This window comes from Muscardinus avellanarius (assembly GCF_963383645.1).
Source record: "Muscardinus avellanarius genome assembly, chromosome: 4".
NCBI lineage: Eukaryota > Metazoa > Chordata > Mammalia > Rodentia > Gliridae > Muscardinus > Muscardinus avellanarius.
The window spans coordinates 135857683-135876984 of record NC_137789.1 but is presented as its reverse complement, the minus strand read 5'-3'; the positions used below and the strand labels follow the sequence as shown (position 1 = coordinate 135876984).

At 39.8% G+C, this 19302-nt stretch overlaps 1 protein-coding gene across 1 annotated transcript in view; it reads left to right on the top strand.

The window, feature by feature from the left end:
- The window catches only part of NT5C2 (5'-nucleotidase, cytosolic II), a gene marked incomplete at both ends in the record, with an annotated part of 82380 nt that overhangs the window by 45558 nt on the left and 17520 nt on the right, over positions 1-19302 (top strand). The window contains 2 exons of the mRNA XM_080694687.1: positions 13075-13192; positions 15062-15157. Coding sequence (XP_080550813.1) covers positions 13075-13192; positions 15062-15157 — 214 coding nt within the window. The remainder of the gene's footprint in view (positions 1-13074; positions 13193-15061; positions 15158-19302) is intronic.

The following is a 19302-nucleotide window of genomic DNA, read 5'->3' as shown; positions in this document are numbered from 1 at the left end:
TAATTTAACAAAATGAGGCCTTAAACTTACTATAAAAAAGTTATTTCAAATGTTAGGATTCTAAAATTGTTTTTCAATTAGAACTTGAAGGGTTGAAAATATACTTTAGAACGATTCCCTTCCTTTTGGATCTTGCTCCCCCCTTTTTTCTAGGCTGTATCTTTAGCCACTGGGAATGAAATTCAGTTTTCATAAACATAAGTGCTTTGTATTGCCTCTAAAGCCTGGGGAGAGACATCAGACTAATGGTATTAAGAGTACCAGGGAAGAAATTATGAGAAACTAGCTTTTGGTGTTGGCAAACCAGAGTTAGCACTAGTTATCCTAGTACTAACTGAAACATTTCAGTACTTTTGATTGCTAGTCTCTAATAAACACATGGTAGATACACTCTGGTTTTGTTTTATTGCTATTGGAATAGACTCAACTCCCTTGACATTTAAACCAACATTTTTGCATGATGTGTTTACTTGGACTAGAGTCCAGGGCACTTATCATGTTTCTGTCAGCAATTGTATATCCACACCTTACTACTGGCATTAGAGGTATTTAAAAGGGTGAGAAAAGCAATCTAAAGTGAGAAGGGATATTTAATATTGGTGTACTATCATTATGGATGTCTCAAGTCAGAACATTCTTTCTCAGATATAGCAAATTTACCATTTTAAACTATTCTTTTTTTTTTTTTTCAGTACTGGGGTTGGAACTCGGGGACATTCTACCTATGAGCTACACCCTCAGCCCTATTTTTTATTCTTTATTTGGAAACAGGTTCTCACTGAGTTGCAAAGGGCCTCACTAAGTAGCTGAGGCTGTCTGTGTACCTGCGGTCCTCTTGTCTGAGCCTCCCGAATGCTGGGATTACAAGAGTGCGCCACCACACCCGGCTAAGCTGTCCTTAATTGTACAGTTCAGTGACATTGAATACATTCACCGTGTTGTGCAGTGCTCACAACTTGTCGTTATAGAACATCATCCCAAACTGAAATTTCTTGCCTATTAAGCAGTATGTCTCTGTTCCTCCCTACAACTCCTGGTAACTTCAAATCTACTTTTAGTCTCTATGAGTGCCTGTTGTAGATATTTCACAGAAGTGGAATTATAAGCATTTGTTTTTGTGTTTTGTTTATATATCCATCTGTTGTACATTTGGATTGTTTCCATTGCTGTGTATATTGGTTTCCAAGAATCTGTTGAGTTCCTGCTTTCAGTTCCTCTAGGTGTATACCCAGGAATGGAATTGCTGGATCATATAGTAATTGTGTGTTTCACTTTTTAAGAAGCACCAAACTGTTTTCCTTAGTAGTTGTGACATTTAACATTTCTGTCAGCAGTGCAAAAGGGTTCTAATTTCTCCATATCCTTGGCAACAACTTTTTTCCTTCAGATATTTTTTGACGTTTTGATCATAGTTATCCCAGTGGGTCTGAAATAGCATCTGTTGTAGTTTTTATGTTTCCCTAAAGGTTAGTGCTTATTGGTCATTTGTATATTTATTTGAATTGGGCTGATTTCGTTGTTGCTGACTTCTGGAACCTCTTTAAATATTCTGAATACTGTCAAATGTGGTGACATACACCTACAATTCTAGCTACTTGGTAGCTGAAGGCAGGAAGATCACAAGTTCAAGACCAGCCCGGGCAACTTAGTGAGACCCTGACTAAAAATAAAAATATAAAGAGTTGGGAATATAGCTCAGTGGTAGAGTGCCTGCCTAACATACATTTGGTCCTGGGCTCAATTTCCAGTTATCCCCGCCTCCCCACTAGTTATTAATGCCTTATGCATGAATTATAAATGTTGGCTATGTGTTGTCTTTTCACTCTTTTTATAGTGTAAAAAAATGAGCTGGGTATGGTGGCACACGCTTTTAATCCCAGCATTCAGGAGGCTGAGACAGGAGGATCATGGTTCGCAGCCAGCCTCAGCTACTTAGTGAGGCCCCTTGCAACTCAGCGAGACCATGTTTCAAAAATAAAAAGACCAATAAATAGGGCTGGGGGTGTAGCTCAGAGGTAGAGTGCCTCTGAGTTCCATTCCTCAGTACTGCAAAACAAAAACCAAGTTTGCCATATATACAAGAACACTTCATAAAAATGTAAACCAAGGATGACAAAGTTTTATTTGTGTTTCAGCATTTTTCCTCCCTCCCCCCCTTAACTCTATCCTTGTGTAGTACTGGGGATTGAACTGGGTGCTCAGCCAATGAGCTACATCTTTCCCCCTTTTTCTTTTTAGCCAGAGCCTCACTAAGTTGCCCCTGCTAGCCTCAAGCTTGTAGTCCTCCTGCCTCACCTCTCAAATTCCTAGGGTTGCAGGCCGTTGCACCTGGCTGCATTTTCTTTCTTTCTTCCTTCCTTTCCTTTCCTTTCCTTTCCTTTCCTTTCCTTTTCTTTTCTTTTCTTTTCTTTTCCTTTTCTTTTCTTTTCTTTTCTTTTCTTTCTTTCGCACCTGGCTGCCTGCCTGCCTTCCTTCCTTCCTTTTTCCTTTCTCTCTCTCTCTCTCTCTCTCTCTCTCTCTTTCTTTCTTTCTTTCTTTCTTTCTTTCTTTCTTTCTTTCTTTCTTTCTTTCTTTCTTTCTTTTTCCCGGTGCACAGCCTCCCAAATGTTGGGTTTACAAGCGTGTGCCACCATACCCAGCTTGTATTTGTTCTTTTAAAAAAATGCAGTAGGCCGGGCGTGGTGGCGCACGCTTGTAATCCCCGAGCTTGGGAGGCAGAGACAGGAGGATCGCGCAGGTTCGAAGCCAGCCGCGCGCGCTGGCTTAGGAGACCCTGTTTCCAAATATAAAATGTAAAAAGAGGTCTGGGAGTGTAGCCCAGAGGTAGAAGGGCTTCCAGGAACCCCAGTACCACCAAAAAAAAAAAAAAAAATGCAGTAGTGATAGAGTAAATTAATATGGAACATTAGCTAAATTGAACTACGGATAGTGTGTAAAATGATTGCATCTATTTGATGTTCTTAGTGTGATAAGAGATAACTTGTTGAGGAGTCTTTGGTACAAACTGAGGAAGATAACTTTTCATACAAAAAGAAAAAAATAGAGAAATCTTGTCACGAGACGATACTCAGGGCATCCTTTTCACAATTTGGAAAATATAGAACTTGCATATTACCTTTTCCTCATAGGCTCCAAACAGATCTCCTGTATGCAAGAAAATTGTGTGTAAGGGATGAAAATCCTTTGTATCTGTTGAAGTAAACACCCTCAAGACTATCTTGCATATAGATTTATATTATTTATTTTAGGGGTGTGTGTGTGTGTATGTATAACTTTTGTGCTTTCCTATTATATGTATGAATCTACTCAGTGTCCTTTGATTTCCTTTATTTCAAGTCTATATCCCAGTATGGCTTTCACCAATATTGAATTAATTTATCTGAATTGCAATAATATGTGATTTGTTTCTGCATCATCAGGAAATTTAAAAGATTGCTTAATAAAACTAATTCCATCTTCTCCATTATATGGTAAGTGATCGAAATAATCAGCTACTAGTGTTTAGTACTAGTGTTTATGATCACTACTCTTTGTTGCCAGTCATGGAGCATTCAAATGTAAGCCAGATATTTTTTGTAAATAAATGTCATATAATGTTAGTTGCATCAGTAAAGTTTCTAAGACGAATTTTTTCCCCAGTGTCATGGGCTATTTTCAACACGGCTAAATTTGTTTTAAAAATGCTTCTAACACGATAACTACCTTTGCTTCATTATATCTTTCCTGCTTTCACATTCTTTGTTTGCTTTATATGGAATAATGGCCACTGAGGAAAGGACAGATGATAATGGAATCACGCTGTGTGGCATAGATTTAGGTTAGACCCTGTGGATAAAACCCTCCGTGGGGGGGGCAGGAAACATTAAGATCATGAGGACCTTGTGATTCTTTTTCTCTCTCAGAATATTTGTTTGGTTTTGGTAGTCAGATGAAGGAATCAGATTCAGGTGATTACAATTTTTATGACATTGCAATAGGAGACCAAATTAAATGACCACATCAAGTTTCTTTTATTTCCCCAACTTTTGTCTGTCTCCCCCCCCACCCCACCCAATTTATTATTATTATTATTTTTTTTTTTGTGGTACTGGGGGTGGAACCCAGAGGCTTTCTACCTCCCGGGCTATATTCCCAGACCTTTTTTATATTTTATTTGGAAACAGGGTCTAAGTTGCTGAGAGCCTCACTAAGTAGCTGAGGCTGGCTTCAAACCCGTGTGATCCTCCTGTCTCAGCCTCCCAAGCATGGGGATTACCAGTGTGCGCCACCATGCCCGGCCCTGAACCACCCAATTTTTTCTTGGGATAAAAAGGACATTACCTAGGATTTTTTTTCTTCTGGTTATTGAAGACTAAATTTATTCCCATGTGGGTTTTCAACTCATTAAGAACCTAAGTAGAGCCGGGTTTCTGTTTACTTCTTCTTCTTTTTTTTTTTTTTTTTGGTGGTACTGGGGTTCCTGGAAGCCCTTCTACGTCTGGGCTACACTCCCAGACCTATTTTTACATTTTTATTTGGAAACAGTCTCCTAAGCCAGCGTGCGAAGCTGGCTTCGAACCTGTGCGATCCTCCTGTCTCCGCCTCCCAAGCGCGGGATTACAAGCATGCGCCACCACGCCCAGCTTCTGTTTACTTCTTTAAAACCTTTTGAAGCCGGGAATGATGTCACATGCCTGTAATCCCAGTACTTGGGAGGCTGAGACAGGGGGATTGCCTGAGCAACACTGAGACTGTCAGCCACTTAGTGAGACCATGTTTCCAAAAAAAAAAAAAAAGGTAGTGGTGGGAGTTTGAGAGTGTAGCCCAGAGGTAGAGTGCCCTGGTTCAATCCCCAGTACTGCGGGTGCGCGCGCACATACACACCCAAGAGAACCTGTGGTGTCAAACATTTCAATTAAATAGAATACTATAGAGCTGGGCATGGTGGAGCACACCTGTAGTCGCAGTACTTGGGAGGCTGAGACTGGAGGATCGGAGGATCACAGGTTCAAAAGCCAGCCTCAGCCACTTAGACCCATGTCCAAATAAAAACTAAAATAGGGCTTTGGGTTTCGCTCAGAGGTAGAATGCCTGTGGGGTTCAACCCCAGCACCCTCCCCCCCCCCCACACACACACACAAAGGTAGTTTATGTGGAAGTACCTGACATGCAGGCTGGAGACGCACATCTTGACCATGGCCCCACTTCAGACCATAGGACATTTGCCTCAAGGAGCGTATGTAGTTTTGTTTGATTGGATCAGTATTACAAAATTGAAGATTGCAAGTAAAGCACGAGTTTGGCTGTCCTCATACATTTGACCATTTTCACAGGGAAGCCTGGTACAGTTGAGTAGCCACTTCTTCATCCAGGCAACATGTACACCCTCACTTAGCCCATTTCACACACTGATTCACTTTCCTGACGCTGACACACGCATTTGGAGCATATTAGCTACATCTGAATCTCGGAAAGTTGTTAGGTAAGTTTTATAGTACCCTGAGATACTGGTTACAAAAACAAGTTATCTCTGTTTGCCTGAATAAATTATACATAGTTTTTAAGGAAAGCCTTCCTAGGCTTTACTAATGGGTCCTTTTTCTGTTCTTCTATGCCTTATTAGTCATATTATGTTACTGATATTCTAGAACTTATTTAATTGCATATCCTGTAGTGTACCATGAACTGTATGCTCCTTCAAAGTAGGGACAGTGTTTGTTAAATCCCTCTAATCATCTGAGTGTTATGATCCGATTTTTATCTGTTATGGGAAAAATGTAGTTATTTCTATTGTTTTACTTCAGGCAACTTCTTTGGTTAAACAAGATACTAAAAAGCTATTAAGTTTTTTAAGTTTTAAGTCAAAAACTTTAAGTTTTTCAGTCTTAAATTGAAAAGACAAGACCCTAGTAAGTACAGATTCCCAGAGGGAAAGATTTGAGTTAGACAATTTCCCTTTTATTTAAAAAAACACTCTTCTAATAGTCTTAATATTTTTGAAACAAAGAAGTCTCTTGTTTACCATTTAATTTTGCCTTTACAGGATTAAAATATTGGCAGCCTGTCAAATTCCACTTATTTTTACTTACTTACGTACCTAATACTTTGGGAAGTTAATTTATATTATTAAAAGTATTATGTGGGCTGGGTGTGGTGTCGCATACTTGTAATCCCTGCGCTTGGGAGGCTGAGACAGGAGGATCGCGCAGGTTCGAAGCCAGTCTCAGCTACTTAGTGAGGCTCTCTGCAACTTAGTGAGACCCTGTTTCCAAATAAAGTATAAAATATGTCTGGGAGTATAACCCTGTGGTAGAAAGCCTCTGGGTTTCACCACCAGTACCACCAAAAAAAAAGAAAAGAAGAAAAGAAGAAAAGAAGAAAAAAAATGAAGAAAAAAATATTATGTGGTAACTAGCTTCTTTAAGTAAATTAAAACTGAGAGCAGGGCATGGTGGCGCATGCTTGTAATTCCAGTACTTTTGGGAGGCTGAGACAGGAGGATCACAGATTTGTAACCAGCCTCAGCAAAAAAGTGAGGTCCTCTGCAACTTAGTGGAACCATATTTCCAAGTAAAAGAATAAAGTAGGGTTGGAGGTGTAGCTCAGAAGTAGAATACCCCTGGGTTCAATCGCCAGTAACACACACAGACACAAATAAACAAACAAATAAACAAACAAATAGCTGGGCGTGGTGGCGCATGCTTGTAATCCCAGCATTGGGGAGTCTGAGACAGGAGAGGATTGTGGTTCGAGGACAGCCTTATCTACTTAGTGAGGTCCTTTGCAACTCAGTGAGACCCTGTTTCAAAATAAAGAATAAAATATAGGGCTGGGGGTGTAGCTCAGAGGTAGAATGCCCCTGGGTTCCATCCCTAGTACCGCAAAGTAAACAAATAACTAAAATTGAGATCTTTCTTTCTTTCTTTCTTTCTTTCTTTCTTTCTTTCTTTCTTTCTTTCTTTCTTTCTTTCTTTCTTTCTTTCTTCTTTTTGCGGTACAGGGATGAAACCCAGGGGCATTCTACCTCCAAGCTACACTACACCCTCAGCCCTATTTTTTATTCTCCTTTTTTTTTTGTGTGTGTGTCTGGAGATGGAACCCAGGGGAATTCAACCCCTGACTATACCCCCTGCCCTAATTTTTATTCTTTATTTTGAAACAGGGTTTCACTAAGTCTCAGAGGGCCTCACTAAGTAGCTGAGGCTGGCAGCGAACCTCCAGTCCTCCTGTCTCAGCCTCCCGAATGCTGGGATTACAAGCGTGCGCCACCACGCCCGGTGAGATATTCTTAAGGAACTTTCGATCTTTTTTAGATCATTTGTGATCTCTTAGGTTAGAGATAACATTTTTGCTTATGTCTGGGTTGTGTTAAGGATTTTTAGATAATTTTGAAAAATGGAAAACGTGGCTGGGCATGGTAGCACATGCTTGTAATCCTAATATTTGGGAGGCCAAGACAGGAGGATCACAGGTTCATGGCCAGCCTCAGCTACTTAGTGAGGCCCTTTGCAACTTAGTGAGACCCTGTTTTAAAATAAACATGATTGTTAAAACAAACAAATAAACAAACAAACTGGGGCTTCTAGGGCTGGGGTGTACTCAGAGGTAGAATGCAAAAAAAAAAAAAAAAGGCAAATGTGCATTATTATCTTTTCTAGATAGAATACCAGAGGACCAACATCATATATCCTCATAACTAAATGGAGAATGCTGATGGTGATTACACTTACAGCATAAAAGCAAATAACTATTTTATTCTTGGATGGTTGGATTGGATTTTTTTTTCATACTGAATATTGCTGGTGGTATTGCTAGTTGCAATATTTTTGGAACATTTAGAAATTATATTTTGTTATTTCTGCTCTTCTATTGAGTAGCATCTCCCTTTAACAAAAACAAACACACACAAAAAAATACCTCAGGATTGGAGGAGTTCAACTAATTATTTTCAAAAGCCTAACTGTCTGGGGAAAATGACTCCTTGTAAAGTTAGACATAATTAAAAGATATACATACATAACTTCAGCTCACTTACTGGACTAGATAGCTTCTTTTAACTTTATGAAGAGTATTGTAACTGCTTGTGGGACACAATTATCCACTGACAAACTGAAATGACTATTAATAAATAAACTCCTTTTACCTCACAGTTAGATATCTGCAGCATGCAGTTGACTCTAGTTGCTGTCAAGATGACAGGTTGAGGGTTAGAGGGATTAGAAGTTCGTATAGGCAGACTCAGCTTAGGCGGGCATTTGAAAGCAAGATGAGACTGCTCTGGTTGGTTTTTGTAAACTTTATTTAATCTCTCTCATTAGCTATTGTTCAATTTTAAACACCATTTACCAGCTGCATTCAGTTTCTATCCACTAACCTGAAATGTGCTAGAGAAAATAAACTAAGACAAATGGATTTATTTTTCTGTTTGTCTTTTGGCGTAACATGTCAAGATCAGACCTGGCTTGTATTCCAGACTCAGGGTGCCAGAAAAATAAATAATACATAACACGTAGGCCTGTCTTTTAATACTTTTGTTTTGTTATGGCCAGTTTGGCTAATTATAGTGATGGTCAGAGGCTTCTAAATTGGAGGGCAGTGGTAAATCCTGTAAATACCAGTTTCCAAATGGTGTGTCTCTGTTCTAGCCCATCACGACAGTTTTAAAAACAGCTTTTGTTTTTGTTTTTGTTTTGTTTTGTTGCTTTGTTTTGTTTTTAACAGGAGAGCCAGTGTAACTCCTTCAAGACTGGAGTGACACACACTGCATCCGCACCTGCCTCATGTGAGTTCTCATTTTGGCAGCAGCACTCTGCTAGGCTGGAACCTCTGTAGAGGTTTGCCCTTTATTTTTCTAAAACCTATAAACTACACAGTGTGTCTTGGTGGCAAAGGTAAAAAGTGCATGAGAATTCCAAACTTCCCTGCAGAAAGTTTCTGCTCATTCCAGAGGAATTTTCTCCTACCATAGGTTTTATCTTATATGAACAGCATCTACTCAAAGCCCACAGCTTTCATCCGCAGAACACCCAGTTATTTTTAAAGAGCTGTTTTTTCCTTGCAGATGATGGAGTAAAGAGTATCTTTAAATGCTCTCAGTAGCTTCAACTTTCAAAGCTTTGGTTGTTCTCTTTATAGTCCTTACATAACCTGAGAACACTGTGTGCTGGCCTAGCGGCTGAAACAGTCCTCTTTTTTGGATTCTGGCCCTTAAAACAATTTCTCCCTTTGTCTTAAATATTGGATAAGTTGGGAAAGGCCGAAAAACCTTCTTGGAAAATAAAAAAGCAGTTAATGTGTGAGGCTGTATTTTCTCTGAAGGTTTTGACTAGGTTTTGGAACCAGAGAAAATTAGCTTGTAAGAATTGAGCTTGAAGCTGTGCATCATTTATTTCCCACAGTTTTGTTATGAGAAATCAAAATTTTTTTATAAGCTGTGAGGAGACATAGAACTCTCAAGTCTAATGTGATAGATATTGTTCCCTGCTAATGTCTGAGGCTGGCTCTGAAGGGCCTAGTTGATTAAAAAGGGAACTTTGATTCTTAGTATTTTTTTTTTAAGAAATAATAGTACTTTGTAAGCTTTTGCTACCAAGGAATTTTTACTACCAAGTCAGAACAATATGTTTATTACCAAGAGACGGTTAGAATAAATTCATTCTCTGTGCAGCTGCAGTTCTGCTTCTCAAGCCGATTGTATTTCGTATAGCTCTCTACCAGATGATTTGATGACCTGAGAGTCTGTGACTAAAATGTTTATCCAGTATGCTTACGAGAAAATGTCAGTAGCTTGTAGGTCTTATCGATTAATACAGAGCTTAATGAAATAGATGGTGTTGTCTGAGTGGAACTTGGACTCTAGTAAATCCATTCCCACCTGACACCAGGCCAGTTTATTTTGGACTAGTTAAAAGAAGTTGGAGGTTGAAGTAATATGTTTAAACATCCAAACTTAAGCTTTGGTGACCTCTGTAATCTAGAAATTCCTAACAGTGGTTGGATTTCCTCCCACAGTGAATTTGGGATGAGACTCAGGCCTCAGTTCTGACTTTAACTGGTGTTTGTACTTGCTGTTAACTTCAAATCAGCAAATGGGAAGGATACACCGTATTTCTGTGAAGTACTCTGAAGTAAGAGAAAGGACATTTAAAGTGTTTATTTCTATAGGTGAAACTTCTAGCAAGTCACCTTAATTGAGCCATGGGAATTCTGCCCTGGTGCATTTTGGAAAATATATAGTGTTTTATTTTCCTGATATTCTAGGATTTGTGCTGGTAAAATGGGGATTTGAGATTTTTTTCCTTCTGTATTTTTTCACTAAAAATTCAGAATAAAATAAGTTGCTCTGTATTCCAAATTGTTTCAACCACTAATTACTCCATCACTCTATGATGAGGGAGAATTGCTGACTTAGGGGTGAGTTTGGGTGCGGTCATTATTGCTTATTTTATCTCCCTTTCTTAAGGCATGTCCAGAAAATCCTTTTGAAAAATTAATGATTGAAAACATTTTCTATGGGTCAGATACTCAAAAGAATGAATATCAGTAGACTACCCAAATTACTTAGCTATACTGGGATTTTATTTTATTAAGTATTATTTGAAATAAGTGGGCCTTTGATTAGGATTAAGAAGTAATTTTTTTTCATGGAAATTTTGTTAAAGTGGGATTTATTTGAAATTGAGGTGGGAACATGAGGGGAAGGTAAGGTAAGAGATGTTAGTTTATGTTTTCAGCATAACTCAACGTTATATCAGTGGGTACCAGGCTTACTGTCACCAGTGCTTACTCTGTTACTATGTGAACGAACATGTAGCACTTCCTGTACCATGTAGGTTTGGGAATTTCTCACTTAAGGCTCAGGGTTACTGTTCTGAGGGGTTGGGTGGGATGTGGAGATAAAGCAGGAGCTGGGGAAGAAAGAAGTGTAGCTAGTTTCAAAAATGTTATTTAGAGTTATTTTAGCATTGAGTTACTCATCCCACCCCACCCCACCCCACAGCAGCAAAAGAAACAGGTGGTTTCTTTTGGCATTGTTTTGATGAAATGAAACTCTAGGATCTCCTAAAGGACCTTAAAAACACTTAGATTTAGCTGGGCAAGGTGGTACACACCTGTTATCTCAGTATTTGGGAGCCTGAGAAAGGAAGATTGAAAATTTAAGGCTAGTTTTAACAATTTTGTGAGACTCTATTTCTAATAAAAAAAGATTGGGGGAATAGTTTGAAGGTAAATTGCCCTTGGGATCAGTTCCCAGTGCAAAAAGGGGGGGGGGCTTTACTTTTTAAATCTGACAATCTATTAAAATGATTTTGAAAGCCCAGCTTGTTCTTTTAAAATTTCAATTTAATTTTTAAAAAGATAAACACAGCAATATATTAAAAGTTTTAAAGGTACAGAAAGTACACTGAGGTCTCCTTCCTTCCATGGTAATATAGCAACTCAATTTCCTTTGAAGGCAGTCTGTATTACTGGTTTTGCTTACATATTTCCAGAAATATTCTAAAGAAGTGCTTTAGGAAGGGGAAAGTTGAACTGTATTCATAAGGAACAACATTTTCTTTACGATGACCTCTATTGATGACTCTTAAAAAGTTTTTTATTATGGAAAATTTCAGTCACATAGACTAGAAGAGAGAACTCCTTGTAATCCGAAATCCATGTTATTTGACCTGTAAAAAGCTCATTATGCTCCTTTTGAAGACAAAGAAAAATACCCCCCCCCAGTAGTACCAGGGATTGAATCCAGGGGCATTCTGTGTCTGAGCTACACACTTCCAGCCCTATTTATTTTATTTTATTTTTTTAAATTTTGAAACAGTTTCATTAAGTTGAAGGCCTTGCTAAATTGCTGAGGCTATGCTCGAACCTGTGATCCTCCTGTCTCAGCCTCCCAAGTATTGGGATTACAGGCATGTGCTACCACACCTGGCTGAGAAATACATATTTTTTTATATACACTTGCATGTACCTACCCTACCATAAAGATTTCTAATAAAATGAGTCATAGGTATTTAATGTCTAATTTCCAGTTCACAGCTAGCTGGGCGTAGTGGTGCACACTTGTAATCCAGCATTTGGGAGGCTGAGACCGGAGGATCGTGGTTCGAGGACAGCCTCAGCTACTTAGTGAGGCCCTTTGCAACTCAGTGAGACCCTTTTTAAAATAAAGAATAAAAGATAGACCTGGGGGTGTAGCTCAGAGGTAGAATGCCCCTGGGTTCCATCCCCAGTACAAAAAAAGAAGAAAGAAAAAAAACCCAATAATTCCCAGTTCACATCCAGGTTTCCCTAATTGTCTCAGACATGTCTTTTTATGGTTGGTTTACAATAATACTTTGTAAAATGTAATTTGGAAGTTAGACTGTTGTTAGCTGATGAGAAAACAAGTTAATCTGACAAGTATAACAAATATGCTGATTGAACAAAGAGTGAAATACAACTATAGAGCCAAACAGGGATTCCATAAATGACTTGCAAAAGCCCTCAGTTGTAAGATTCCTACACTGTGCACATCAGTGAAAACTTTAACAAATACATACCTTGCTTACCTAGTTTTTTGTGTTCTAATAGTTAATATCAAAACTGTGAATATTAGTCTCTTTTTTACATTCAGATTATGGGAGTGTCTTCAGCCAGGCGTGATAGCAACATGCCTGTTATCCCAGTACTTGGGATGCTAAGATAGAGGATTGTAGGTTCAAGACCAACCTCAGCAGTTTGGTGAGGCCCTCAGCAACTTAGTGAGATTCTATTTCAAAATAATAAATAGGGCTGAGGTTATAGCTCAGAGCTATAGCACCCCTATGTTCTATCTCTAGTACCCAAAAAAGAATACATAAAAGAAAGAAGTTTGAATTTCTTAGGAATCAACTGTTGTGAAATGTTTGGTAATTATTGTGTCTGCTGCTCCTGATATAATATGACCAGTTTCCACAGACTAACAGTTGTGTTCTCTAATACCGTGGGCAGTACAGGACAGTCTGAGGGGAAAGAAGGAGGGAGGAGGGATCGGGAGAGAGTACAGAAACGCACTTGCCTCCTCTGTTCATGGTCTTCTTTTTTGTGGTAACTGATGAGAACCTTCTCTTTGTGCAGTGTACAAGTCCCCGGAGTATGAATCCCTTGGCTTTGAACTTACCGTGGAGAGACTAGTCTCTATTGGCTATCCTCAGGAGCTGCTCAGCTTTGCTTATGACTCCACATTCCCTACCAGGTAATTTCTCAAGGGACTTTGGGATTAAGACCACTTCTCCCTCCCCCTCCAGTTACTAATCCCAGAAACCAAATACATCAAATAATGTGTCCTTTTTTATTTTTATTTTTTTTTTTTGTACTAAGGATTGAACCCAGGGATGTTCTACCTCCAAACTATACCCCCAGCCCCTATTTTACTTTTTATTTTGAAACAGGGTCTTGTTAAATTGAAGCTGGCCTGAAACCTGCGATCCTCCTTTCTCAGCCTTTCAAGTGCTAAGGTTACCACGTGCACCACTGCGCCAAGCTCTCTTTTGTGTTCTTAAATTGAACTCAGAGCCAGGTGTGGTGGCTGTGCTTATAATCCCAGTTCTTGGGAGATCGAGACAGAGGATCACAGGTTCATGTCAGCTACTTAGTGAGGCTCTCCACAATTCAGTGAAGCCTTATTGCAAAATAAAGAGTAAAAAATTAGGGCTAGGGGTATAGCTCAGGGATAAAATGCCTCTGGGCTCAATCCCCAGTAAACACACACACACACACACACACACACACACACACACACACACACACACACACACACCAATTTATAACTATTGACAACAAACCACTTACAGTAAGAAAAGGATAATCTCAGCTGGTGGGTAGTAATCCCAGATGGTCTGATCTGCCCTACCTTTGGCTGTTAGAGCACAGTCAGAGTGTTTGCTAATACCTTTGCATTTCTAGACTTAATAGGGACAGATTTAAGAAAGTGTAGAGGTATGTACACCTGTGAGTCCAGCGCCTCTGTAATCCCAGCTATGGGGAGGCTGAGGCAGGGGGATCCCACGGTTAAGGACGGCTTGGGCAACTAGAGGTATGTACACCTGTGAGCCCAGCGCCTCTGTAATCCCAGCTATGGGGAGGCTGAGGCAGGGGGATCCCACGGTTAAGGACAGCTTGGGCAACTTAGCAAGTTGTATCTGGGACCATCAGATACAGGCCAGTGATTTGTTCAAGGAATTTTTTTTTCTCTCCGGTACTGGGGATGGAATCCAAGAGCATTCTATCTCCAAGCTACACCCCAGCCCTATTTTTAGTCTCTTTATGTTTGAAACGGTCTCACTGGGTTGCAAAGGGCCTCAATAAGTAGCTGAGGCTGTCCGTGAACCAGGATCCTCCGGTCTCCACCTCCCAAATGCTGGGATTACAATCGTTCACCACCACGCCCAGCCATGTTTTTTATTCTTTACTTTGAAATAGGGTCTCACTGATCCTCCTGTAGCAGCCTCCCAAGTACTAGGATTACAAAAACGTGTGCCACCATGCCGGCTTGTCCAAGGATTATTATTATTATTATTATTATTATTATTATTATTATTATTATTTTTTGGTAGCACTTAGGATTGAACCCAGGGGCACTCTACCTCTGAGCTACACCCCAGCCCTATTTTTTATTCTTTATTTTGAAACAGGGTCTCACTGAGTTGTAAAGGGCCTCACTAAGTAGCTAAAGCTGTTAGCAAACCGCGATCCTCCTGTCTCAGCCTCCCGAATGCCGGGATTATAAGCATGTGCCACCATGCCTGGCTTGTCCAAGGAAATATAAAGATGTTTTAGAACAGTACCATTACAGTAGATTTATAGTTCATACCTGTTTAAGTCCTTTCTAGTAGAAATAATTGTGATTATTTGTCTATCTAGAGTAAATATATTTTAGTTGCTCTGGGATTAGTTTTAAAGATTTTATTCACTTATTTTATCCTCTAAGGTTATATTGTTTTGGGACATATTTAAGTTGCCAGCTTGAATTAGATGAGGTTGTTTCATGATAATTGAGCAATACTATATAAAATTATTGCTTGTATTACTTTGTATTATCAATGATGTCTTTATTTTCATATAGAGGACTTGTCTTTGACACACTATATGGAAATCTTTTGAAAGTAGATGCCTATGGAAACCTGTTGGTCTGTGCACATGGATTTAATTTCATAAGAGGGTGAGTACAAAGAATCTTTAGCTTCTTTCTAATGTTTTTATAGTCAAACATTATGAAGATGATACTGTGTTTACTGAGGTAATACTATTTTTCTTTTCCTTCCATCAGTAGAGAGCCATTTCTTTATCCATTATTTACTTTTTAGTAGGCAGTTAGAACTCAGATCGACCTGATTATATAACGTCCAGAAAGTTAAATCTTTTTTCTTTCCTGGGTTTTGTGTGTTGTGTTTTTGCCATGTGGGGGATCAAGCCCCAGGCCTGATGCATGCCAGGCAGGCGCTCTGCCATTGAGCTGCATCCCCGCACCTTTCATTTGTATTTTGAGACAGTGTCTGAGATCCTCTTGTCTCACTAAATTGCTAAAGCTGACCTTGAACTTGTGATCCTCCTGCCTTAACATCCCAAGTAGCTGGGATTACAAACCCACACCACCAACACCTGGATCAGTGTAGCTATTTTGGAAACTTGCTCAAAAGAGAACCTTACCCTTCCCTTCCTTTTGTGATGCTGGGGATTGAACTCAGAAGCCGCATTCTACTACTCAGCCATACCCCTACCCCATTTATTCTTTGTATTTTTGGTGCTGGTGACTGAACCCAGAAGCTTCTAACCCCTAGCCTGATTTTATTTCTTATTGGAAACAGGTTCTCCCTAAGTTGCAGAGAGCCTTGCTAAGTTCCTAAGGCTGGCTTTGAACCTACGATCTTCTGTTAGCCTCCCAAGTACTGGGATTACAAGCATGTGCCACCATGCCCAACATATTTTTATTTTTGAAGCAGGGTCTCACTGAGTTTCTGCAACTAGCATTGAACTTGTGATCTGCCACACTGACATATCTGGACAGAAAGATTTTATTTACTTTTCTTTTACTGTTCCTTTCATTAGGGATAAACAGAGAAGAAAAGGAAACAAAGCAGTTAGTAAATTAGATTTACAACCAATTTACTAACTCAAGATCCATAGATCTCCTCTCTTTCCTCAGTAAAGTTTTCAAATAACTCCTTAGAAATACATTTAATAATGTTTTGAAAAAATAAGTCATTGATGAGTAAATGCAAAATCGTTCAAACTTAGCACAGTGCAGTTCTCAGAGTCAAGAGAAAGAGCCTTGAAAAGGAGAAACTGAGGATGGGAGGAAAGGGAAAGGCGGTTATTGAGGTGCAGTGTGGGTAGTTGGAGGGAAGTAGGGCTGCATCTAGCATCACCTTACAGGCCTTGCTAACCAGCTGGAAATTCATTTTTTTCATAAAATTTGTTCTGAAGTTCACAGAAGGTTAGCAGTAACCCATATTATAACTGCTTTCCAACTGCTTATATAGGGTTTCTTCTTTTATGATACATTACCTCCCCTGAATTGATTTCTATTTTAAATATATACCAAATGATTTGATACTTAATTTCAACAAAATGTAATTGCTATGAGCCAGAAGTGGTGGCGCAAGCTTGTAATCCCCGCGCTTGGAGGCTGAGACAGGAGGATCACACAGGTTCGAAGCCAGCCTCAGCTGCTTAGTGAGGCTCTCAGCAACTTAGTGAGACCCCATTTCCAAATAAAATAGAAAGTAGGTCTAGGAGTGTAACCAGGAAGTAGAAGCTTCTGGGTTCCATTGCCAGTAAGTAAGTAAGAAAGAAAGAGAGAGAGATAAATAAATAAATAAATAAATAAATAAATTATAAGTCAGTTTGGGTTGTAACTGAGGCCCTCTGCAACTCAGTGAGACCCTGTTTCAAAATAAAGGATAAAAATTTGGCAGGGGGTGTAGCTCGGAGGCCAAATGCCTCTGGGTTCCATCCCCAGACCCGCCAAAAAACAAAACAAAACAAACTGTTAATTATCTGTGTAGAGGAACTGCTATTTAATGATGAAGGGAACTGTAGAGTCTAAATTTCAGGAGACAGTGTCATCTTACTAACCCTGAATGAGGAAAGTATATTTTTGTTGTTACTCTCACCTTGTAGGGGAGGGGCGGGAGGGGAGAGTATTGGGGATTGAACCCAGGGTTCTTCTGCCTCCAAACTGAATGCCCAGCCCTGTTTTATTTTTTAATTTATTTTATTTTATTTATTTATTTTTTTGGTGGTACTGGGGTTCCTGGAAGCCCTTCTACCTCCAGGCTACACTCCCAGACCTATTTTATATTTTGAAACAGGGTCTCATACAAGCATGCGCCACCATGCCCGGCCCTATTTTTTATTTTGAAGAGGGTGTCAAGCTGGGTGTGGTGCTACATGCTTATAATCCCAGCATTTGGGAGGCTGAGACAGAAGGATTGTGGGGTTCCCAGCCAGCCTCAGCTACTTAGTGAGGCCTCTGCAACTTAGTGAGACCCTGTTTCAAAATAAAGAATAAAAAGCAGGGCTGGGGATATAGCTTGGAGATAGAATGTCCTTGGGTTCCATTCCCAGTACGGCAAAAGAAAACAACAATAACAAAAATAAAGAAATAAAGAGGGTGTCGATAACTTGCTGAGGCTGCTCTCCAATCTGTGATCCTCTTGTCTCAGCCTCCAGGTACTGGGATTACAGGTGTGCTCCATCGCGCCGACTCTACTTTGTGTCTCATTACAGAACATCTTGGAAGGCTAGAAAATCAGAGATTCTAAGAGTTTTTTTTTTTTTTTTTTTTTGGTGTGTGTGTGTGTGTGTGTGTGTGTGTGTGTGTGTGTGTGTGTGTGTTTTGCAGTACTAGAGATGGAACCCAAGAGCATTGTACCTCTAAGCTACATCCCCAGCCCTATGTTTTAGTCTTTTTAGTTTTTATTTTATTTTATTTTATTTTATTTTTGCCCTACTGGGGATGGAACCCAGGGGCATTCTACCTCTGAGCTACACCCCAGCCCTAGTGTTTAGTCTTTTTATTTTTGAAACAGGGTCTCACTGACTTGCCAAGGGCCTCACTAAGTAGCTGAGGCTGTCCGTGAACCATGATCCTCCTTTCTCAGCCTCTTGAGTGCTGGGATTGCAAGCATGGGCCACCACGCCCAGTTTCTGCAGTTATTTTTATTAGAAAATTGTATTTCAGAAAGATGACTAAGGTGACCAGTAAGGATACTAAAATTATTTTATATGTATAACTAGTGTTTATGTCATTTTTAGTTAACAAACCCAAGCAGGAATTTACCCATGTTACTCTGAGGGTTTTTTGTTTTTGTAGTACTGGGGATTGAACCCAGGGACATTCTACCTCGTGAGCTACACCCCCACATTTTTTTTTTTTCTGGGTATTGAACCCAGGGGCATTCTACCTCTGAGCTACATCCCCAGCCCTATTTTTTATTCTTTATTTTGAAACAGGGTCTCACTAAATTGCAAAGGGCCTCATTAGTAGCTGAGGCTGTCTGTGAACTTGTGATCCTCCTGTCTCAGCCTCCCAAATGCTGAGATTACAAGAGTGCGTTACCACGCCCAGCTTCCCCCAGCTCTTTTTTTTTTTTTTTTTTTTTTTTTGGTGCTGGGAAATGAACCCAGGGGTATTTTACCTTCAAGCTATACCCCCAGCCCTATTTTTATTCTTTTTAAATTTTATTTATTTATTTATTTATTTATTTATTTATTTATTTTTGTGGGTCTGGGGATGGAACCCAGAGGTATTTGACCTCCGAGCTACACCCCCTGCCCTATTTTTTATTCTTTATTTTGAAATAGGGTCTCACTAAGTTGTGGAGGACCTCACTAAGTAGCTGAGGCTGTCTGTGAACCATAATCCTCTAGTCTCAAGCCTCCAGAATGCTGGGATTACAAGCGTGCGCCACTACGCCCTTTTTTTTTTTTTTTTTCTGGTGGTACTGGGAATGGAACCCTTCTACCTCCGGGCTATACTCCCAGACCAATTTTATATTTTATTTGGAAACAGGGTCTCTTAAGCCAGCAAGGCTGGCTTCGAACCTGTATGATCCTCCTGTCGCTGCCTCCCAAGTGTGGGGATTACAAGCATGCACCACCACATCCCGCTTATTCTTTATTTTGAAACAGGGTCTCACTCAGTTGCAAAGAACCTCACTAAGTAGCTGAGGCTGTCTGCGAACCGAACCGTGATCCTCCTATCTCAGTCTCCCAAATACTGGGATGACAAGTGTGGGCTACCATGCCTGGCTTCCCCCAGCTCTTTTTATTTTATTTTTTGGAAACAGAATTTCACTTAGT